The sequence below is a fragment of the Leptonychotes weddellii genome, chromosome 6 (assembly GCF_054177405.1).
Source record: "Leptonychotes weddellii isolate Sample4059 chromosome 6, ASM5417740v2, whole genome shotgun sequence".
In the NCBI taxonomy this organism is placed as follows: domain Eukaryota; kingdom Metazoa; phylum Chordata; class Mammalia; order Carnivora; family Phocidae; genus Leptonychotes; species Leptonychotes weddellii.
The window spans coordinates 51,106,437-51,130,874 of NC_138374.1; the positions used below are offsets into that span (position 1 = coordinate 51,106,437).

Below are 24,438 nucleotides of genomic sequence, written 5' to 3' on the forward strand. Positions count from 1 at the left end.
GGCTCCAGTTGTCAGTCGCACACATTGTCCACAGTGCGGCACAGCAGCTGGGAGAGTCTGGCCAGGTCTCAGTGCAGAATCTCCTCTACTTTGCTCCGGGTGGGCAGGATATATGTGTGTCCACGTGCTCCGTCAAGCAGGCCACGGTGTCATCTCCTTTCTCCCTACCCTTGGCTTCAAGGGCATGTCCAGAACCGGCTAGTGCCGGAGTCATGAAAAAACAAACAGGCCGGATGCTGTTCTGTGGCCTGGTGTTGGGTATGACCAGCATCCTCTGATTAAGGCCAGGAAAGAGGCCACTCTTCACCTGCCTTGGCAGTGGAGGGAAGGTAGAGGCCAAGAGGCCTGGGCTGGGGGTACAGACATACAGCTACCTCCTGGCAGCCTCTGGGTCTCCCGCTTGGCTCTGCCTGACTGGGGATACATGGGCAGGTGCTGCCCTCTTCCAACACCCCTGCACCCTCAAGAGAGGCCCCAGAACAAGCTGGAGTACTGGTAGCTCAAGGTGAGACCCAGACAGTTGTGGCGGTCACTAGGTTCTTCTTGCACAGGCTGGGGTCAGGACACTGCATTTCTGATGCCCGGGCCCTTGGAGCTCTGTGCCCAGCTTCCCAGTGCACAGCTGCTAGACTCTGTACAACAGAGAAGCCACTTGAGTCTGACCGTCAGGTCGTGCCCGATAGTGGAAACCCCGCCCAGAGTCAGGGATGGAGAGTCTTGTCTTTATACCCAGGTGTTCTGTTGATGTCTTGCTGCCAGCGGTGGCCATGGCCTGTGCCCCTTCCCGAGAACCAGGCGTGAGGTCATTAGCCTAATTTGTTCTCATCTGGCACCACGAGTGGATTCTTAGATTTACAGGTAGCCTGTGGAGCCAGACTGTTATAGTAGGGCTCAGAGAAATGTTTCTTCTCCTCTTGGTGAGGAGAAAGTAGAACTGGGGACTCACCTCCTCCTGCAGCTGACCTTCATTGCTCCCCACCCTTTCTCTCCACCTTACGCTGCCCCTTCCTGCTGCCGTCAACAGCCATCCTCAGCACTGGCCAGTCTCGTATTTTACATTAGAGTTAGAAGGGACATTATTTTTCTGTATATGGTATTTTCCCCCATGATTATAAGAAAGAGAAAATTTGGGAGCCAGGGAAAAAATATCAAGGAGAAAATAAGAATCACCCTAGCCCCACCTCTCAGAGGAATTAAGAGTTAATATGAGAATATTTCTATTTTTTTCCAGGTTTTTCAGGCCTATTTTTTTTTCATGGTAGAGATCTTACTGCATTTATAGTTTTATATCTCATTTTTCATTTATTTTGAATTATGTATCACAGGCATATGAGAACATGGCTCATGATGAGCCTCCGAAGAGCCGAGAGCCCTGATGGTGAGGGTCCTTCCTGGGCTGCACACAGAGATCCTCCCCTGACAGGACCCTGTAAGGGGACTCCCCATCCAATCCTCAGGCTTTGGGGATAATGAGATAATGAGAAGCTCTCAGCCCTGATCTCAGCCCACGGCATCCTCAGCTGTGAGGACAAGAGAGCTCAGACCCCCGGCTGGACGAAGGAGCGGTTGGTGTCATGGCCGCTACTGACCTACGGGGGACTGGAAAATGACAAATCAGCCCGCCTTTGTGAGAGCATGCTGGAAACCAGAACTGCTGCTCATTTAGGGGATTGTTTACTAAAACAATCGATGCTGCTGACCACAACCTGGACCTGAGCTCTAGCTAGGAAAGCACTAATCCAAAACCTCTGGAAAGCCACAGGCTGGCTGGGAGCCCAATGACTGCACAGAAACGCATCCCCATGGACAAATGGAACAAACACCTCTCCCCCCTCAGGCTGCGGAGACATGAACCAATACCCTGATCTTCCAGCTCAGAGAGGATGGCCTGAAAGACAGAAAAGGGGAAAAGGGAGGAGCAAATAGTGACACTAGATTGAAAAGACAACTATGGGGCAAAGAAAAAGGGAAATAAAAGAATATTTTGAGACCAACGAAAATGGAAACACAACATACCAAACTTCGGGGATGCAGCAAAAGCAAAAGCAAAAAGCTTAGTTCTCAGAAGGAAGTTTATAGCAGTAAACATCTACCTTAATAAAAAAAAAGAGAAAGACCTCGAATGAAAAATCTCACTTTACACCTCAAGAAAGCAGACAGAGAAGAGCGAACTAAGTCCAAAGTTAGTAGAAGGAAGGGAATAACAAAAATCTGAGAAGAAATAAATGAAGTAGAGACTAGAAAGACAATAGAAAATATCTACAAAATTAAGAGTAGATTTTTTTAAAAAATAAATAAAACTAACAACCTCTAGCTAGACTAGGAAAGAAAGAGACAATTCCAATAAATAAAAGCAGATATGAAAGAGGAGACATCACAACTGATAACACAGAAATACAAAGGATCATAAAAGACTACGATGAACAATTATCCACCACCAAACTGGGTAACCGGAAAGAAATGGATAAATTCCTAGAAACATACAACCTACCAAAGCTGAGTCATGACGAAATAGAAAATCTGAACAGACCAATAACAGGTCAGGAACTAATAAACTAGTAAAACTCTAGGACCAGATGGCTTCACTGATGAATTCTACCAAATACTTAAGGAGCAATTAATACTAATCTTTTTCAAATTCTTCCAAGATATTGAAGAGGAGGAAACGCTTCCAAAATCATTATGAGGCCAGCACTCCTCTGACACCAAAGCCAGATGAAGACACTACAGGAAAAGAAAATTATAGGCCAGTATCTCTGATGAACATAGCTGTAAAAATCCTCAACAAAAGATCAGCAAACCAAATTCAACAGCACATTAAAAGGATCATAGCCATGATTGAGTGGGATTTACCCCTGGGATGTAAGGATGGTTCAACAGCTGCAAATCAATCAGTGTGATACACCACAATAACAATGAAGGATAAAAATCATATGGTCATTTCCATAGATGCAGAAAAAGCATTTGACAAAATGTGATACCCTTTTCTGACAAAAATGCTCAACAAATCAGGTATAGAAAGAATGCACCTCAACATAACAAAGGCCATACATAATAAACCTGCAGGTGACATCATACTCAAAGGTGAAAAAGTGAAACCTTTCCTTTAAGAGCAGGAAGAGAAAAGTGTCCACTCTCATTACTTCTATTCAGCTGGTCCTGGAAGTCCTCAGCCAGAGCAAGGAACTTAGGCAAGAAAAAGAAATAAAAGTCATCCAAATCAGAAAGGAAGTAAAATTTTCTGTTTGTACACATGATCTTATATATAGAAATCTTAAAGACCCCAGGGGTGCCTGGGTGGTTCAGTCGGTTGAGCATCAGACTCTTGATCTCAGCTCAGGTCTTGATCTCAGGGTCGTGAATTCAAGCCCCACGTCAGGCTCCATGCTAGGCATGGACCCTACTTTAAAAAAAAAAAAAAGAAAAGAAATCTTAAAGATTCCAGCAAAAATCTGTTAAAACCAATAAACAAATTCAGTAAAGTTGTAGAATACAAGAATCATCCTACAAAAATCAGTTGCATTTCTATACACTAACAATGAACTATTCAAAAAATAAATTAACAAACCCATTTACAATAGCATCAGATAGAATAAATTATTTAGGGATAAGTTTAACCAAAGAAGTGAAAGAGCTATATACTGAAAACCACAAAACACTGATGAAAGAAATTGAAGACAACACAAATAAAGGGAAAGATATCCCTTGTTCACGGACTGGAAGACTTATTACTGAACTATTCATACTACCCAAAGTGATCTACAGACTTAATGCAATACCTATCAAAATTCCAAAAGCATTTTTTTCACTGAAATAGAAAAAAAAGTCTTAAAATTTGTGTAGAAACACAAAATGACCCCAAAAAGCTAAAGCAATCTTGTGCACAAAAAGCAAAGCTGGAGGAATCATACTTTCTGATTTCAAACTATATTATAAAGCTACAGTTATCAAAATAGTATGGTACTGACCCAAAAAACCCACACATATAGATCAGTAGAATAGGATAGAGAGCCTAGAAATAAACCCAGTCATACCCACTAATTTTCTATAAAAATGCCAAAAATACACAATGGGAAAAGGATAATCTCTTAAATGGTGCTAGGAAAACTGGATATCCACATGCCCAAAGAAAAAATTGGACCATTATCTTACATCATGCACAAAAATCAACTCAAAATGGATAAAAGGCTTAAAGATAAGACCTGAAATTATAAAACTCTTAAAGCATAGGGGGAGAAATCCCAGACATTGGTCATGGCAATGATTTTTTGATCTGACACCAAAAGCACAGTTAACAAAGGCAAAAATCAACAAGTGGGACCACATCACACTGAAAAATTTCTTCACAGCAAAGGAAAGAAACAAAAAAAATGAAAAGGCAACCTACAGAATGAGAAAATATTTGTAAGCCATATATCTTTTAAGAAGTTAACCTTATAACTGAATGACAACAACAAATGATCTGATTAAAAATGGGCAGAGGAACTAAATAGATATTTTTCCAAAGGAGACATCCAGATGGCCAACAGTTACATGAAAAGATGCTCACCATCACTCATCATCAGGGAGATGCAAATCAAAACCACAATGAGATATCACCTAATGCCTATTTGAATGGCTATTACCAAAAAGACAAGAGATAACAAATACTAGTGGGGAGAAAAGGAAACCTTTGTACGCGGTTGGTGGGGATATAAATTAGTACAACCAGTATGGAAAACACTATGAAAGTTCCTCCAAAATTTCAAAATAGAACTATACCATATGAACCAGTAATCCCGCTTGTGGGAATATATCCAAAGGATATGCTGTAGCATTATTCACCATAGCCAAGATATGGGAACAACCTAAGTGTCTATTGATAGATGAATGGATAAGGAAATATACTTATTTATTTAACATATTTATATATTTTTATTTTTATATTGTATATATATCCATTGCATACACACACAATGGAATATTATTTAGCCATAAACAAAGAAGGAAATCCTGCCATTTGTGACAACAAGGATGGACCTTGAGGGCATTATGCTGAGGGAAATAAGCCAGACAGAGAAAGACAAATACTGCAGGGTATCACTTGTATGTGGAACCTAAAAAAGAAAAAGGAAGTCAAACCCGTACAATCAGAGAGTAGAGTGGTGGCTACCAGGGGCTAGGGATAGGAAATAAGGAGATGCTGGCCAAGGGTACAAACTCACAGTTATACGGTGAATAAGTTCTGAGGATCTACTGTATGGCATTGTGACTCTAGCTAATAACACTGTATTGTGTACTTGAAATTTGCTGAGAATAGATCTGGAGCATTCTCACTAAAAGAAAAGTTCCTGTGTGAGGTGATGGATGTGTTATTTAACTTGATTGTGGTAATCATTTCACAATGTATATGTAAATCGAATCATCATATTGTACATGTGCATGTAAATATGTTGCCATTTTACTTGTCTATAAAGCTGGGGGGAAGGAAAAAGAACTGAAACCGAAGAGCTGACTCTGTCTTGCTGTGTGCTGTGGGGAGGGCTTCCTAACCTCTCTGTGCCTCACTGGCTCCACTGATTTGATGGGAATCTCTCTACCCCTCTCCTGCAGTTCCTAAAATGGGAAGAAGACCCCTGGATTCCAGGGGTGTAGACAAGCCTAAGTTTAAGGGGCTCCTCTGCTCCCCCCGCCGGGCCGGGATCCAGCTGCACCCATGAGGAGTTTGGCAGGGGTCAAACACCAGGTCATTGGAGGGCTCTGTACACCCCTGTGTCTGGGATAGCGACGGCTGCCCTGGGCGCAACCTCTGACAAGAGAGAAAATGGGGCCACAGCCCTCAAGCACCTGCTCAGCAGCAGTGTCCGAGAGCACCAGGAACCGAGCTGTCTGGGTGGGGTGGGGTGGCGGCAGACCAGAGAGAACTTACTCAAACTCACTCTGCTCCCCAAGTCCCACCTCCAACACCAAAGCTGGGATGAAGGCAAAGGAATGACATTATGGGAGAAATGACAGAGCCTTGGGTTGGAAGTCAACCCCACACAGCCACTAGGTTCTTTGTGGGACCTTGGACAAGTCATTTCTCTTCTCCGGGTTTTGGGACAGAGGAGCTGATAGGTAACAAAGGTCCACTGGGGGTCATAACCACGCTGGGTCCCTCACGTGCATTCTGTCATCAAATCCTCACCCAAAACCCAGTGAGCTAGGATTCATAATCCCCTGGGAGCCTGAGGATCTGAGAGGCTAAATGACTTGCCCAAGGTCACACAGCCAGTATGAGGCGCACACAGCCTGCAATAGAAGGATTGGAGACTAGAAGCCCTGAGAACCTCGCCAGCTCAAAGGGGCCCTGATTCTGCCAACTCTTCCAGGGCCAAGATGTCATCCCCTCCTTCCTAGACAACAGCCTCCAACTGGCCCATCCACAGCCCCCCTGACTCCCTACTGTCCATTCTCCACTCAACAGCGAGTAAACTGTAAATCGGATCACATCACTTCCCTGCAAAACTCTCCAAAGGCTTCCTACTACCTTTAGAAAAAATTCCGAGCCCCCAAACCATGGCCTATGAAAACCTACGAGATCTGCCCTGGTGGCCCGTCCAACTTTGCCTTCTGTCCCTCCCCATCACTCACCCACTTCAGCTCAGTGGCCTGCATGCTGGCCCACAGACCTGCCAAGCTCCTTTCTGCCTCAGTGGTTCCCTCTGCCTGGACCTCCGTTTCCCCTGCCCCTCACCTGGTAGGTTCCTTTTCAGTCTTTCATCATTCCCTCATCCACCCCAGGCACTCACCTGTCACCTGTTCTGTGTTCTTGTTCTCTGGTCTACTTGTTCAGTGCCCATCTCCCCAGCAGAATGGACGTTCCGCAGGAATTATCTACCCTGCTCTCCGCACACCCCTAGTTTATAGCCCAAGGCACACACAGTGGGTGCTCAGCATACACATGTGGCTGACACCTGCGTCAGAGGCCCACCTGGTTCCGGAAGATCAAGGCCACCACGCCACCGATGAGCTCAATTATAAGGCAAATCCCAAGGATGTACATAAACTGAAAAACAAAATTCAGAGATTCACCTAGAGGGGCAAGCGAAGCACCACTTGCTCTGAGGTCAAGTCTGCTGGAGCTCTTATTGGCTCCTGGGCCTTTTGCTCCTTCTTCCCCTGAGGACACAGGATGTGAACCGATATTCCCCGGGAAAACCCATCTCTGGAGCCAATCAGTGGTCAGGAGGGGTGACTCAGCTGTGCAGGCCAGATCGCTATTGAGGTTCGTCTCAGGGGAACTCAGCAGAGTCTGGGTGGAAAAACACCCCCTCCCATCACAGCCCCGCCACGAGGACAGCTGGTCCCCACTGCAGCCGACCCAGAGGCAGGCCTGGCCTGATGGGTAGGCTAGGGCAGCACCTCCAGCTCTGCCCGCAGAGCCCCTCCGAAGCACTTCCCAGACCCCCCAGAGTGGATGATGTGATGTCGAGGCTTGAAGGATATATACCCCTGCCCCCGTCCCTTATCACAGGGCCGCCATTGTCCAAACTGATGCCAGCAACTTCCAGCCTCAGCCAGCACCAATACCCTGCTTGTAAGGGCTTTTAGGAGCTTCCCACGTGAGGGGTGACGTGAGGTCAAACACACATGTGGGTGCAGAGTGTATCTGCCAACACAGCCCCCCCCAGCTTGGGGGAGCCATTCCTTACTTCACAGAAAGGAAGGGTGGGATTGACCCCAGGGCAGGCACTTGGCCCAAGCAGGCCCATTGGAGTCCTGGGACTTGGGCCAGAGGTTACCAGGAGAGATTCCCCGAATCCAGAGCTATAAAGACCATTAGCCTGAGGCTGCTGGTGACTATTGCAAAGAGAGCATGAGGCCTGGGAGGCGGCAAAAGAGAGAGCGCCCAAGGGCACCATCATCTACACCCCTGGTCCCAGTGTGGGTTTGCTGACGATGTGAGCCAATGACTCACCACCAACGTTTTTGGGGTTTACTTGCTCTCATTCCAGTGTGGTTTCTCCCACTTGCAATTGAGAGGCCAGACCAATGCAAGGTTTAAATAAGAAGAATGGGATTCAAATCAGTCTTGACATGCAAAAGTGGAAGTGGATTGGTCTCTCTTGGGCCGAGGTAAACAGGTTGGCTGATCCATGAAACCCTCTAGAAAGTCTGGTTCGAGGCAAGGACTGAAAAAAAAATGGGCTGCCCAAGGGCCCCGGGGCAATCTCCTCAGCTCCCCGGGGGGCTCCAAGGACCGCCCCCCCGACCACCAGCTCAGGGGTACATGGGGCCCACTCACCGCTTGGAGAAGGCACAGGTTGTCACGGAGGGAAGCCAGCACGCCAATGAAGGAGACGATGAACATGATGACCCCCAGGAGGATGAGGATGATGGCCGGGGCCAGAAAGGCACTTTCAAGGGTCTTATATTTCTGTCGTTCCACCTCTGCATAGATTCCCACCGACAGGACCAAGGCTCCGATCAGCTGCAGCAAGAAAGCAGGGAGTGAGAGAGAAGAAAGACTGGCAGTCACTTGATTATCCTACAAAGAGTTCATCTGCGGGCTACGGTGCCTGTCACTGGGGGGCTCACCCCAGATGACCGTACATGAGGGAACCTGCTATGGGGCTGAATTGTGCTCCCCCAAAGTTCAGACGCTGCACTCCTAACCCCCCCGCTTAGTACCTCAGAATGTGACTATATTTGGAGATAGAGCCTTCAAAGCAGTAATGAAGTTAAAAATGAGGTCATATGGGTGGGCCTTAATCCAATAGGACTGGTGTCCTTATAAGAAGAAGAGATTAGGCCACAGACACACACAGAGGGGAGAGCATGTGAGGACACAGGGAGAAGGAGGCCATCTGCACACCAAGGAGAGAGGCCTCAGGAGAAACCAACGCTGCCAGACCTTGATCTTGGCCTCCTCGCCTCCGGAGCTGTGAGGAAATAAATTTCTGTGGCTGAAGCTACACGGGCTGTGGCACTTTGTTAGGGCAGCCCGAGCAAACTGGCACAGAACCCCTTTAGAGGAAAGTACCGGCGAGCCTGGGGCCCTGTGATGCCTCATACACAGGCTGGTCACCCCGGGGACATTTCCGAGCTGCTAAACGCAGCACCCTGAATGTGGAATATATAGGCAGGAGGACCATCGGGAAGGTGGAAGGTTAGCGTAGGAGGAATTTTGAGGGGATTTTTAAGTCAAATCCCTTGTTAATCAACTTTCCCAGCAGTGGAAAGATGACTGAGTCCCACTTTGTCAGGAAAAACCAGGTCACAAAGCCCTTGGAGGGCCCCTCTTGTCTCTCAGCCTCAAAGTCTCGTACTAAATTTTCAGGGAGTTTTATCAGCTGACACCACTACCAAGCCTCAGACGAGTCTGGGGCTACACTGCCGCCCTGGGATCCCACTGCAGTGTCCTGACTGGCCCCCTTCGGCCCATTCTCCACATCAGAGTGACCAGGCAAACCCAAATCAGAGCAGGCTGGTTCTCTGTGCGCCAAGAATGAAAGCCACAACCCTAACCACAGATGACAGGCCCACACAACCTGTCTGAGCTCACCTCTCACTTCCTTCCCTCCCTCACTCGACTTTTGCAGCACTGGGCTCTTACTGCTGGCGGAACACACTCAGGGCGCCACCCCAGGGCCTTTGCACAGGCTGTTCCCACTGCCTAGAATGCTCTTCTTCCTGACATCCGCATGGCTCACCCCTTCATCTCCCTTTTGTCTTTTGCTCAGTTGTCAGCTGCCTTATGAGGCCTTGCCGGGACCATCTTATTTAAAAGTAGAAAATCCTTCCCCCTGAAACTCCCGATCACATTTCCCATTTCATTTTTCTCCTCTGCCCTGACCAGTATTTAACAAGCAGCTTTCTTCTTTTACTTTGTAATTGTTTGTCTTCCCCAAGAGACTCTAAGCTCCATGTCAGGAGGGATTTTCCAACTGTTTGGGGCATCCCCAGCACCATGACAGTTCCTGACATTTAGGAAGTACAGTCGGTGCTTACAATCAATGTGTACTGAATGGATGCGTGCCGGACTTCCCTTGGGCTTGAGTCTGACGCTGTGTACCCCGTCTCCTGCTTGTCCAAGGATTCTGAGTTTCCGGGCCACACCTTCCTGAGGGCAAGGACACATTGCCAGATATGGTGGAGAAGGTGGCGTGGGACAGTAACGAGAGCCGCGGCACAGCCAGCTAAGATCCGAGGAAAGGAAGTGAGGAGTAATACCAACAGGATGTTGGTGAGATACCCTAGAGTCAACAGCCAGAAAACTAAGGAGTCCACCTCTCCAGTTCCTCACTGGCCTTAAATTGGCTCTAATGTGCCCTCAAAATAGATCCCCTTGACTTCCTTCTGAAGAGTACTAAGACTGCCCTGGGTAAAGGGAAGTGCCTGCTTTCTCCAAAGCTTTGACAAGTGGCCAGGATGCCAAAAGTCAAACAGAATGAGCTTACTTAGAAACATGGGATAACAGAGGATGGCCAGGAAGCTGTCGCCCCAGGACAAGTTGACCATATCAGGAAAACCGTGCATGAAATGATGTCATCAAAAGTACCCACTTGGGTGAATGTTTAAATTTATAAGGCAGAACACACACACACACACACACACACACACACACACACACACACACACGAAACTTTCTACAAGACAATGATGATCCCAGGAAGTAAAATCTACCTTTGACAGAGCAAGATCAGCCAGAGGCTATCTGGTCAGTTCATGCTCCAAAACCCAGAACAAGGTGAGATCATTGTTCAAGGCCGGCCTAAGCCCTGTGGGTCCTCTAGAACAAGAGCAAGCAGCTGTAAAAAAAAGCCCCATCTCCCCCTTCTGAATTACCGGACTTCTAAGGAATCACTCGCTCAACCCTAACCCTGAACCGGACGCTGAGCCCAGAGATCCCTCCACCCCAGAGCTGAAGATCATGGTTAAAAAAGACCCCATATGGACAGACAGACAGACAGACGTAAGCCTTGAGAGCCCAGGCAGGGACTGAATTAAATATGCAAGGACACAGCGTAGGTGCAGGTGACAGAGGTGGGGTTTTATCCTCTGTCTGGATGAAAAATGTCATTCTTATGCTGTCACTGACCCAACAAGACTTAATATTTTCAGAATTGATTCCTTATACTTCTGAGAATTTTGTGTTTCCTGTTTTAAAGAAAAAAAAAGTCTTCCGGACAGGAGGGCCTGGGGCCCTGACATCTCTGGGCTCCCAGCCTGTGCCCCTGCCTGAGGCCATGCTTCTGGGCTAAGGTAGCCTGCTTTGGAAACCATCTCCAAAACACCAGAGTAGAACTGACCCCAGCCCTCTCCATAAAGGCATAAAGTGGCTTCTTCTATTTTTACAAGCTCCCTAGAGCCTCGGACCCACTCCAGGATGGCCTTGCCCTCAGGAAACAACACTTCCTTTGATGTGCTCTCCCTCCTGGTGCAAAGCATCGCCTTCTCCTTGCTGGTCAGCCTTGCAACCTTCCCAGACCACTAAAGCCATAGGAAAAGCTCCAGTGGCGAACACAAACCCAAGCATCCCGACTCCTCCCGCACTGTGTAAACTGAGCCATCACACACCTGCTTCCCTGGTCCAGCCAGACAAGCCCTGAGGAGGCTCCCACAAAGCACAGGCTGCTTGGGCTCCTCACTCAAGTGCTCAAGGGGCCGTGGGCATGAGGAGAGGCAGCCGTACCCTTCCCAGGAACGTTGAGATTTCCAATGATATTTACATCTCTGATGAAATCAGTTTATGTTCACATTTGAGTATAAAATTAACTGTCAGGGAGAGCATGCAATCCCATCCAGAACTCTCGGCTAATTATAGCCTTTCCACAAGGCTGCGGGTGACCACTCCAGCCCCAGCCAGAAGCAAATGGCCCATTTGTCGTGCAACTTCAGCTAGACAGGGCTGGTGGTGGGGGGCGGGGGGTGGGGCACACGGCCATGCCCATCTGGGACCAAACAGGGGATGTCGCTGGCAGTCCCCAGACCAGGCCCAAAGCCCCAGGCTTTGCAAGCCCTGTGGTGTCTTCAACAGGCTGATCAGAAACCCTGTGGCCCAGCATAAACCGGCCCGAAGGATCCTGCGGAGCCCTGCAGCTTGGAACCAGCTTCCTCCTCCGCAGGGAGAGGCCCAGCTTCACACGGATGCTGGAAGCAGGAGGCCCTGGGAGGCTTTCCGGCACCTGTGTCTCCTCCTTGGGGAAGCATCTGGTCACCCGCCTGCTGGCTCATCCCCAGCTGGGGCAAGTCTCACAGCAGACCTGCGAGACCCATTTTCACCCTAAAAGGCACATACGAGGTACCTATTATGTTCCAGGCCTGGAGCTCACAGGAGTCACAAGACTAGATAGGGGTAAGACAGGGGTCAGAGAGGCTGGAAATGACCTCTACAGTCCGATGGATGGAATTCAGCGGGTCTTTGAACTGGGGATGGAGAAAAAAGTCATATCTTTACTTTTGCTAACCTCTAGCTGAAATGTTTCTGGCACAAAAAAGGTGATGATTTCCTGGTCTGTGGGAAGCAAGCTGTAGTTCCTACCACGGAGAGGTGCAGGGGAGCTGGGGATTCGAACAAAAGTGAGGGGGAGATAGGCAATGTGAGGAAATCAGGGTGGGCTTCCTGGAGATGTCAGTGTTTCCTGGAAGGTCCCAAGAACTGCTTCATTCTGGAACTACTTCATAAGGCACTCGGGGCTCCAGAGTTCTCTGCTGGGCCCCAACAAAGCACTTTCCTGAGGTTCTAGCTTCGAAAGGAGGTAGGGAGTAGCTAAACTCTAAGGCCCTAGAGAGATTCTAAATAAGAGGGGGTTGGCAGGGCCCCTGCATCTGGACCTCACGTCCGTCAGCCCTTCTGCCCCAGGCCAATCCTGCCTGTGCCTGGGCAGACAGCCAGCTCCTCCTCAGCATGTTCATACCAGCTTGTCTCCTGCGCAGAAGGAACAGCAGAGGTGAGACAAGAGATGCGGGCTGGCATTCTGGGCCTCCGTTATCAGCTCAGTGCTCCCGGCCATGTCCCGTCTCCTCTTTGGGCCTCATTTGTCACCTGTAAAATAATAAAGCCCGCTGCCATTTACAGAGTGATGATGCTGCACAGCAGCCTGCAAACGCTAGACCTGCATCACCTCCCTTAATCTTTGCACCCCCTCACACGCCCAAGAAAGGACCAGTCTCACGTTCCTGGCCAGGCCCTTAGCCGAACCAAGTGATGCAAAACGTAGGGGAGGCAGTCGGGATTCCCCACTGAAGCCTGTCTGTCTGACCTGCCGCTGAGGCTTCCAGACAGGCCTTTCGAGAAGACCTGGAGAGAACTGGGTCCAAAATGTCCTGGCAAAATACAAAGGTACCCCGAGCAGAGCAGTGCTGCCCAGAGCAGGTCCTATGACGACACCAACGTCCGGTCTGGTGGCCACTTGCCACGTGCAGCTAGTCAGCTCTTGAAATGTGACTCGTGTGCCCAAGGAACTACATTTTTTATTTTATTTCACTGTGATTAATTTAAACGTGACCACAGGTAGCCAGGGGGCCACCGTGTTGGACAGCACAGCTCTAGAGGTGTCCCCCATTGGATGCTGTCCCTCACCGCTCTCCACAATGCTCCTTTCTAAAGTCACAGCAACCACCCTTATTTAGAAATCATGGGCCCTAATCATCCAGCCACTAGCTAGCAAGGGTCCCATTCATCTTCACTGACCTCATTCGGCAGAAAACAGTCTCTTCTCCCAGTTGCCCCAAGAAAGCTCACTTCGTGTTGTCCCCTGCCTCTTACCCCCAAGGAAAGCAGGTCAGGCCAGATCCAGAAGGCCCTGGCAGTGCCCCCAACCCAGACTGATAGAGGGTCCATTCTGTCTCCTCCAGAAGAGTGCCAGACCCAGCTCCAGGACCACGGGGCAGTTCCACGCTCTCGGGTCCTGGAGCCCAGCCCTGCCACAGGTAGCCCGTGCTTCCAGAATGGGGCTCCTCCCAACCCCAAATCAAAGCCAGCCCCTTGGGAAAGCAGCAGCTGCCGGCAAAGGAGCCAGTTTCTGGCTTTTGTCACTGATACTTTGCTGTCAGCTCTGCCTTGACTCTGGACAGGACTTCTTTGTTTTAACAAAATATAGACATCAAGGGCAGAGGACCTGGTTAACTGCAGACCTTGGTCCATGACACTCTCTGACACAGCCCGCTTTCGCTTATAATATAATAAGCACCGTTGACTATAATATAATAAGACCACTCCCGCTGATCTGGCGTGACCCCACTGTCACACATTAAGGTCCCACATATGCTTAGGTCTGTTTGTGGCTCCTGATCCGTTCCCTCGGTCAATCTGGCTATCCCCAAACAAACCTCCCATTCATAGCAACTGCAGCTTTATAACACATCTGGGCATCTGGAAGGCCAAGTCCCTTCCTGTCTTCTTTCGAAGTGGCTAGATATCCTTGGACCTAGATTCTTCCGTACACATTTTAGAGTCACCTAATCAAATTCCAAGAAAAAACCCGCTGAGGTTCGACTGGATCACTCTGAATCTATAGATCCCTTTAGGGACGATTAACATCTTTATCAGAGCTTCCTGCCCGTGAGCATGCTTTATTCCTTCTTTGTGTCTTCTTTATTATGACTTCTCTAGGAAAGGTGCTCTCCATCCCCTTCGAGCTTTTTGGGCAGAAGTGGGGAAAGGCCTCTGGAAGGCTGGAGAGCCCACCAGCTAGGTCCAGGGGTGGAAAACATGGCCTTTGGAAAACAAACCTCTAGGAAGCAAGGTGGGTACACCAGTCTGTTTTGCTTCCCCTCCTACAGTTAGAGAAGCTTGATTTCAAAGACTCCTACGCACACACACACACACCACACATTCCAGGCTATGAAAGAGCTGAGCTGGGAGGTTTGGCAGCCCCAGCTATTTGACCCAGCCAGGGCAGAGAGTGGGATTTCTCATCAAGAACACCCCCCCACACACACACGTACCAAGCACTGTGGGTAAGAGCTGACCCAGCTGGGACTCTCCTGAGGAAAAGTTTGGGGGCAGACAGGTGGGAAGTGGTAAAACAGACAACCGATAAAGCTATTCTGAGACAAGAGGTGGAATTACTTCCTCCTGGGAAATCAGAGAAGGCCCATTGGAGCCAAGCCTTGAAGGATGCAAGGCAGTTTGACTTCCCACCACTTTCTCTTCCACGAGTGTCGGGACCACTGGCCCAGTGTATCTGTTGGAAGAGTGAATCTGAGAAATGATCTTGCTTCAGATGCCCATAAGCAAAAGAGAAACTCAGGTGATCGCATTCCAGAACAGAGCGTTCCAAGGCCTACAGATCAGAGTGACTTGTGGTTCATCTGAAAACCAGGGAAAGACCAAGGGAAAAAGGAGAGTCAAGAGCAAATCACCTCCACCCAACACACTCCTCTCCCTGGTTTTCTTTTCCCTCCCTCTCCAGGCCTCTCTCTCCCCCTACCCCTTCACTGTGTCGGAACCAAGAGAGTCAGAAGCTGCCTCCCAGGGCTGTGTTCCCATGACATCTGGGTGATTATCTTCACAGAGCTCGGGCCCAGGTGGGCCCCGGCCAGGCGGGCTCATTAACAGAGGCCCATCAGCACAAGAAGCCACGGATCCCTGGAATGCATCCTGCGTGGGTGGGCCTGGCAGTGGGGGGACAGTGGACAGGTGGGCCTGGCAGTGGGGACAGGAAGTCCCCCAGCTCCTGTCACTGCAGGCAATGCCCTAGGCCTAGGGATGGAGCTCTAGCTGAGAGGTGAGGAATGGGGAATAGAAACTGGGATCTGGGCTTGGGGCCCCTCAGGAAGAAGAGCTCTGCAGTGTGGGGCTGGGGGTGTTTCCTGCTGGTTGTGATAAACCACCACTGCTTACCCCCTCCCTCTGGCCCGGGGTGCCGTTCACCACAGCACACAGCATCCAGTGAGTGAAGGCTCTCCCGCTCAGGGCTGTGGGTTGCTGCCAGGAGCGGGGAAGGTGGCCCAGGCCTCTCCACCTCTCAGACCTTTTAAAAGGAGACACGGGCTCACAGAGTGACAAGGGGGCTTTGTCCTAGACAACGGCTTCCAGTTCAGGTCCCAGCAGCCTTTTAGAGCATGCATGTATCCACCAGGTACTGGGCCAGACATCCCCGATTCTTCTGCTGGCCTCGGGCTTTTCCCAGAAACCACCCAAAGTGAAGGCAAGAACTTCAGGGACAGGGTTGGTGGGTAGGCGGGGGCCTCCTGTGGTCTCACTTCTCCCTGACCCTCCGGGCTGCTGAAAGAAGTCCCCGTAAAGGAGGCAACTGCCGGGGCGCCTGGGTAGTTCAGTCGGTTAAGTGGCTGCCTTCGGCTCAGGTCATGATCCCAGAGTCCTGGGATCGAGCCCCGCATCTGGCTCCCTGCTCAGTGGGGATCCTGCTTCTCTGTCTCCCTCTCCCACTCTCCCTGCTTGTGCACTCTCTCTAATAAATAAATAAAATCTTTAAAAAAAAAAAAAAAAGGAGGCAGCTGCCTGAACAGGAGTGGGCCGGGCAGGGAAAGGCAGCGGGAGGGGAAGGAAGAGAGGAAGGACACTCCAGCCTGGGTTCAGAGGGTGCTGAGGCCCCATGGCCAGGAGACCCCTTGCCAAGGGTCACCCGGCTGAGTAGGCCATATGTAAATTAAGGGTTGTCTCTACACTAAGTGTTTCATGTTTCTTATTTTTAACGTTAGATGTAGTTTTTTATCTAAGAAAAAAATGAGGGGCGCCTGGGTGGCTCAGTCGGTTAAGTGGCTGCCTTCGGCTCAGGTCATGATCCCGGGGTCCTGGGATCGAGCCCCGCATTGGGCTCCCTGCTCAGAGGGAAGCCTGCTTCCCCCTCTCCCACTCCCTCTATTTGTGTTCCCTCTCTCGCTGTCTCTCTCTCTGTCAGGTAAATAAACAAAATCTTTAAAAAAAAAAAAAAAGAGGGCGCCTGGGTGGCTCAGTTGGTTGGGCGACTGCCTTCGGCTCAGGTCATGATCCTGGAGTCCCCGGATCGAGTCCCGCATCGGGCTCCCTGCTCGGCAGGGAGTCTGCTTCTCCCTCTGACCCTCCCCCGTCTCATGTGCTCTCTCTCAAATAAATAAATAAAATAAATAAATAAATAAAATTAAAAAAAATAAAAAGAAAAAAAAAGAAAGAAAAAAATGAATCAAATTGCTTTTTCTATAAATGTGGCCCTTGCCTCATCCTTTCCCCCTTTGTCCCTGAACTAGAGTTGGAAGGGAGAGGGGGCAGTCAGACCACAAGGGTCAGTGCCTGGCGTGTGCGGGGCCTCACAGAACATAAACTGCCTCCACTCCCAGGGTTCATGACTCCAAAGAGGTCAAAGGACAAAGGGGAAAAGGAGCAGCACCACACATTGGAAGGAGCGTTGGAGGTGAGGGGAGACTTTAATCCCAGTCTGTCACTAGCTCCCATGTGACCTTGGGCAAGCCCCTTCTCCTCTCCGGGCCTCAGTTTCCCTGCTCCAAAAGGGAGGGTGTTGGCTACAAGCCCCAAAATCCCTTCACTGCTCCAGAGGTCCATGGAAACTCATACGAGGACAGCCCCACCCAGAATCCCGGCCATCAGCAGACGGAGGGTGGCCCAAAGACGCCTCTCCTGGGATCCCCCTGCTTTCCTACCTGCTCCAGAATGTCACACTTCAGCATGAGAAAAAACCCTACAGGGGATGGAGGTGCCCTTCCCACCCCAGCCTCCACCAAGATGCACACCCCCAGCACTGTCTCCTACAGCAGCAGTGGGTAGGACGCCAACTGTTTTTTTTGGAAATACTAAAGGTGTAAGGGGCTAATACCCATCCGCCAAAACTCAGCTCAAAGCCCTCCTCCCCTGGGAAGCCTTTCTGGATCACCCCAGCTATAGGGATCTCTCTCCACTTCTGATCACCTATGAAATCAACAATGGGAAGCCCTCACCAGTATGATATTCATTGTATTAATTATGCCTGTTGAGCAAATAATGCCAGGTGTTTATTACTGACCGCGGACAGGGCGTGACGGCAGGACCCAGCAACACACATCCCATCTTTGACCTCAACAACTTCAAAGTCTGCAAATGTGTCACTTCCACAAGTTCACAGGACATTGGGTGGCTTAGGTCCCAGACCACACTCTCCCCACAGCAGCTACATGAAAAGTGCTCAGGGCCCGAGCTGGTCCACAGTGGCCTGCTGAACCACATTGTCCCTGAAGCAGGATGCCATACAAAAGTTTCTGGTGTTAAAGAAATGTGATTCCTCCTTCCCCAGTAGAGATACAGTACAGTTCTAACACGGACATCTTCAAATTAGAGGCCAGAAACCATTTCCCCTTTTAGAGGCACTTTGCTCCAAAGATAATTTGGGGAAAGGGGAGTCCTTGTTGTGAATTCCAAGGCAGCATTCACTGATTCAACATACATTTATTAAATCCCTATTATGTACCAGGCACTGGGCATAAAAAGATAAGATTTAGTTCCTGCCCTCAAGGAACTCGATCTGGTAAGACACACCAGCACGCCAGCAAATGCAGGAGAGTTAGGGAAACACTGGGGCAGAGTGTGCAGAGGGGCCAGAGAGGAGGAGATGCTAAATCACAGGCAAGACCAGTGAAATCTGAGAAGGCTTCCTGGAGAAGGTGATGCTTGAACGGAGTCCATTTAATGCATGGGATAGACAAGCAAAGATTTCTGAAGTGGCGAGCAGTTTGGGAAACCCAGGAAGGTGCCAGGGGGACAGCAGGTTTGCACAGCTGGAGCCAAGCACACCTCCAGGTGACTGGAGGAGGAAGGAGGCCAGGCAGGCTCACAGAGGCCAGGCCCCCAAGGCCAGGCCTCTCAGGTTAAACCAAAACGTTCATTCATTCAACATCTCTTTACTCAGGGGACTTTTAAGCCAGTGGTTCTCAGAGTTTTTTATCTTAGGACTCCTTTTTACTCTTAAAACATTTGGAGGACCCTAGAGCTTTTGTTTTTATGGATATCTATTAATTATTGACTACATAAGAAATTAAAACAGACATATTCTAAACATTTATTAACTCATTTAGAAATAGTAATAGATTTACATGTTAACATAAATAGCATACTTTTTATAAAATATTTTTCAAAAAAAAAATGGAGTGAAAAGAGTGGTGTGAGTTTTACATTTTTTAAAAAGATTTTTTTATTTGAGAGAGAGAACGCGCACGAGCAGGACTTGGGGGGAGAGGGAGAGGGAGAAGCAGACTCCCAGCCGAGCAGGGAACCCGATGCAGGGCTTGTTCCCAGGACCCTGAGATCATGACCTGAGCCAAAGGCAGACGCTTAACAGGCTGAGCCAGCCAGGCGCCCCTGAACTTTACATTTTTGCAAACACCGTGTGGCTGATAGGAAGACGGCCGCAGTCTCCTAGCTGCTCCTCGCTCGGTCTACAGCCATAATCAGCACCCCACCCAGTGCCCCGGAATACCCCCACTGAACACGCCCGAGGATGACAGTGCGGAAGGCAAGCAACATCTCAGTATCACTATAAAAAGGGTCCTCCAAATGGTTTTGACTTCAGGGACCCCTTGAAAGGGGCCCCCCCAGGGACGGCTGGAGCACACCCTGAGAGCAGCTGTTTGGGGAACAAGAGGCGGGGGGGACACAGCTATAGCAGCGAACCAAACACACAAGTCCCGTCTTTGGGGGAGTTCACATTCTAGCTGGGGACAGACAAATAAGAAAAACACAGTATGTCATGGTTATAAGTGCTAGGAAGGAAATAAACAGGAAAGGAGGCTGGGGAGGCTGGGGGAGGAGACTGTCATTTTAAATGGCTTAGTCAGGGAAACTGACATTTGAGCAAAGACTTGAAGTAGCGGAGGGCTCTCTAATATCCATGCGACGTATGGACGAATGTTCAAGAGCTACCAAGACCTTGGAATGCACTCCTGTGCTCACAGAAGAGCATCTATGGGGTGACAGAGGGGGACTGTGTAGGAGATGAGGTCAGAGGGCATGGGCGGGGGTGGGGAGGGCAAAGCAGGTCAGGTCGAGCCTGGGAAGCCACTGACAGGACTTGGGCTTTTGCTCAGTGTGTGGGAGGCGTGCAGGTTTACAGAGGAACCTCTGACCGACCTTGATTTTCAAAAGTTACTGGGACTGACTGCTGTGCTGAGAACAGACTGGAGGTGGGGGTTGGAGGCGCAGAGGGAAAGCAGTCAGGAATCTCCTGCGGTCACCCTGATGCCAGGTGGCAGCAGCCTAGACCATGGGGGGGCATGGAGAGGGGGCGAGAAGCAAGCAGACCTGAGATATATTTTGATGTTGCAATAGGGAAATAGCTGAAATAATTTAAGCAGGGAGTCACACGCTCAGATCTGCTTTCAAAAGTTCTTTGTGGGGCGCCTGGGTGGCTTAGTCGGTGAAGCATCTGCCTTCGGATCAGGTCATGATCCCGGGGTCCTGGGATGGAGCCCCGCGTCGGGCTCCCTGCTCAGCGGGGAACCTGCTTCTCCCTCTGCCCCTCCCCCCCGCTCATGCTCTCTCGCTCTCACTCTCTCTCAAATAAATAAAATCTTAAAAAAAAAAAAAGTCCTTTCATCAAAGAGAATATTCACATAGCTCCGAAGAGTCATCCCACAGCTTATTTGTCATCAAGGGGACATGCATGTTGACAACGGAGGGGGCTGGCGGGCTGGCTTGGCACGGCCAGCAGCGGGGTGGCCGGACATCGGACGCCTCCAAATCAACACAGTATCCCGGACCTCCCACCACAGCCCCCATGCAGCGCTTGTACCGGAAATGTGTGGCCTGAGCCCAGTGACAAGGAAACCGAGACGCGAATCCAGAGCGCAGGCGTCTGCAGGTCACCGGCCCGGAGCTGTCAAAGGAATCACAGGCAGTGCGGATGGACTAGACTGGGGCATTCCAGAGACGCGTCTCGGCCAAGCCAGTGTGTGAACCTCGAGTGCATCCTGGTTGAGTAAAAGATCCACCCCGAAGGACATCTGGGGAACAACTGGATAAGAACTGCATAGGAGATGAGGTTTTATTTTATGGAGGTTTTTTTTTTTTCAGATGGACAATGGTAGCGCGTGGGAGAATGCCTTTCTTGGAAAGCTGAACGCTGGAGTATCTAAGGGTGAGGTCACAGTGCCTGCAGCTTTCTTTCGGCTCGGTTGCAAAGAAGTGTTGTATTGAGAGAGAGAGAAAGAATGTGAGAGAAAGATCAGAGAGAGAGAGATGTTAAGACGAGATGTTAACAACTGTTAACCAAAAGCATGCAGGCGTTCTTTAAACTCTTCTTTCAACTTTTCTGTGGGTTTAAAAAAAAATTTTTTTTTTTCCCCTCTGACAACTTGATTTTGGAACTACTGATTTGAGGCTTCTCCGGTAACCAGGTTTCTCCAGCTTGCAAGAGAGAAAGGGCCTCTCCTGCCCCACCCCAACCCTCCAGAACCAGGGAACCCAAGACTTCGTCCCACATATCCGTGGGCACACAGACGTCCCGAAAACCTGCTCGTACACACTGGCTACTTGCAGAGCATCCACGATCTAGCAACACCAGGCCATGTGGGCAGCCAGCCCTGGCTTGTGCAGCTCCCTTGAGCACCTGGCACAGGGGCTGGCACAGGGCCCGGCATGTGCCACTGGGGATTCGGGGTGGACACTCAGGGAGTCCCCAGTCTGGCTTCCAACCGGACGAGGGCTCATGCAGGCCCCCTCCACCCCTGCATCACAGCAATATCCAGGTCCAGCAAGCCTTCCCCTATCCACTTGCTGATTTTCCCTAAGCAACAAGAGCGCAAGGCCCCAGCAGATCCTGGTGGATCAGGCAAAGGCAGACAGGTGGACACACAATCGTCCTCCCAGGCCTTCAGAACATATAACATTCAGGGACTCAGAGGTATTTCCACTCACGTTTCAGATGCACTTTTTTGTCAAGATGAGATTCAATGCAATGCAGGAACTGTGATGCTAGATCCTGATTTGTTGCTTTTAATGCACTGTGAGAAATATTTTAGGGACGAATGGAGAAATTTTAATATGGACGTTGTATTTCCCTAGGCATGATAATGGTAGTTATAGCCAAGAATGTTCTTTTTTTTTTTTCTCTCTTTTTTAGAAGATGCATCCTGGGATATTTGGAGTGAACTGTCATCATGTCTGCAACTTACTTTGACCTGGCCAAATGTTTCAATTCTGGCTGATGGGCATCTGAGTGTTCCTTTTGTCATTCCTTCACCTTCTCTCTCTGTTTTAATCTTTTTACAATAAAAAGTTGGGAAAGCCGGCAAGATCCAAGTTCCATTTTTCCCAAGAGGAAGCCTGTTTACAGGTCTGAGTTTCTCTTTGGCCTGGGAAGTCTCCGTGGCCACAGCCAGGGGCCTGCTTCCCAGAGGCTGGGGGCAGGCTGCTTCCTGCAGCCTGGGATTAATGCCCTCACCAGATGTCTCACTAACTGCAAACCGGGGCTAAATATAGGTTATAACAGGAACCTACCAATTATACAACCAAGAAAGCCTACTAGAAAACAGGACCCCGAGGCTTCAGGGCACGCTCCTCCCTGTGCACGGGAGAGAGGCCTGGGGGAAGGCAGAAGGGGGTCACTCTATACCCTCAGTTCCCTCCTCCTCTGCTTTAAGAAAATTAGGATAAGAGAACACACACACAACAAACCAGCAAGATGCAGTCCCGCCATTTAGGAGCTGTGTGACCTTGGACAGGCCACTTCCCTCTCTGAGCGTTGGCTGCCTCTGCCATTAAGTAGGAACACTAACACCAGCCAGATGGTCACACAGAGGACCCCAGGAGACAGGGAAACTCCTTTGTAAACTGTAAGGTGCTCTAACACGTAGTGAGAATCCCCCTTTTTTTTTTTAAAGTCAACAGATACAAAGACCGTGTTAAGTGCCTACGCCTGACCAGGAGGTTCCACGATTTTTCTTTAAATCAGCTTTTTCTTAGTAAAATAAACATGATCCTGACCTAACCTATCAATATCTATGAAATCAAGATTTGAGAGAGTAATTATTTTCTTCCGCACATATCACACTTCATGCATATCTATTAAATTTTAAAATGCTACCCCAGGGACCACCTAAAAGCCTCTTGCGAACCACCAGGAATAAGCAGATGGACGCGGCTCTGGCCCAACCCCCTTATTTTGCAGATGGGAATGTGAGACCAGAGAGAGGCTGTCACTCCCACGAGGTCACACAGCATCTTAGCCATCGGACAGCAGCTGTGACCTGGGTCTCCAGACTCTCAGGCTAGTGCTCCCTCCACCACAAGATGCCCTCCCTCATCAGGAACAAGAGTTCTCACGCCCTGGCATGCCCTAGCCTGATGGAAATATTAAAAGGACAGTGAGGGACACTGAACGACAGGGATGCCAGCTCCTTTTCTGTCTTCCTGCAGTTCCAGAGAGCCCGATGTAGATCTGGGTCCCGGTGCCGCTTCGGGCCCGCTCCCTCCTGTCTCACAACCCACACGGGGTGGCAGTCAGCCCACCTCGGTGTGGGGATCCGGAGCCCCTGCCCTGGGGAAGCTGCTCCCCACACCAGGGCCCCTGCTCCTCTAGCAGAGCGTCGGGGAGAACAGGAGGGCCCCCAAGGGCCTCAGAAATGTTAGATGGCTGCCTGAGTAACGGAGCCCATGAACCAACGACCCCTTCAAACAGCCCAAGTCTCCAAAAGGGAAACGGTCTTCCAAGGAGAAGCCCCTGAGACAGAAAGGAACTGAGAGTGAGGCTGGGCATTTCCTTGCAAGTTCCCTAACCTCTCTGGGCCTCTCCTCGCCTCGGCGTAGAGCTGCCAACGCCGCCTCTCCGGTGGCCGGCCTAGTAACTGAGAGCATGTCCAGCAAACAGAGGGAGGGCTCACTGATCGTGAGCTTTAAAAAGGACAAAACAGGAGGATCCAGAAGGCGCGAGCTGACTGGACAGGGGGCAGCATGGAGGGCTTCTCGATTGCAAAAAGGAAAGTTCGGTTCTAAGGCCAGCCCCAGAGGAGTCCACAGGGGAGAAAGAAGACAGGGACAAACAGGCCCCACTCCTGTCACAGGGACTGGGGGTCCCTCCACAACTCCTGTCCTCTTATTTCTGCTCTGATCATGACTCCCCCCCACCCCCGCCCTTGGGCATGCAAAGAGTCAAGTGGCCACTGCCACTCCTACGGGAGCCCAGAGCCCAGCTGCCTGTCCACTGCTGACTCAGTGTCCCCGCCAGAGCCTCCTGGGAGGCCTTGGCCGGCCCCGCCCCCAGCACAGAATGTCTGCAGCTGCCTGAGCTCTCTGCTAGCACTTGGTGAGTGACAGCCTCTCAAGGGACAGGGCTGGCTCCTCTCCCCCCATCCCCAGCGCAGCACAAGGCCAGGCAAACAGTGATCCTGGGGCAGAGGTTGGGCAGAACCAAGCCAGCGTTCCAAGCTGCCGCCCGAGTTCCCTGCTGCACACAAGGCCACACAGCAGGCCTCTGTCCCCGGGCACAGCGGCAGTCCCGTTTACAGGGGGGGCCCCCCATCCCCCAGATGGAAAGGCTAATCCCGGGG

At 50.1% G+C, this 24,438-nt stretch overlaps 1 protein-coding gene across 4 annotated transcripts in view; it reads right to left on the reverse strand.

Annotated features, from left to right (window-relative positions):
* TSPAN15 (tetraspanin 15) overlaps window positions 1-24,438 on the reverse strand; it is a 49,172-nt gene that overhangs the window by 16,482 nt on the left and 8,252 nt on the right. For 3 of the 4 annotated variants that reach the window (XM_081824140.1, XM_081824142.1, XM_081824139.1), the window contains exons 2-3: window positions 8,267-8,452; window positions 6,953-7,027 (exon numbers count right to left, since the gene is read on the reverse strand). In XM_081824140.1, coding sequence (XP_081680266.1) covers window positions 6,953-7,027; window positions 8,267-8,452 — 261 coding nt within the window. Of the gene's footprint in view, window positions 1-6,952; window positions 7,028-8,266; window positions 8,453-12,881; window positions 13,010-24,438 lie in introns of all 4 variants that reach the window. The other variant, XM_081824143.1, reaches the window with a different exon arrangement.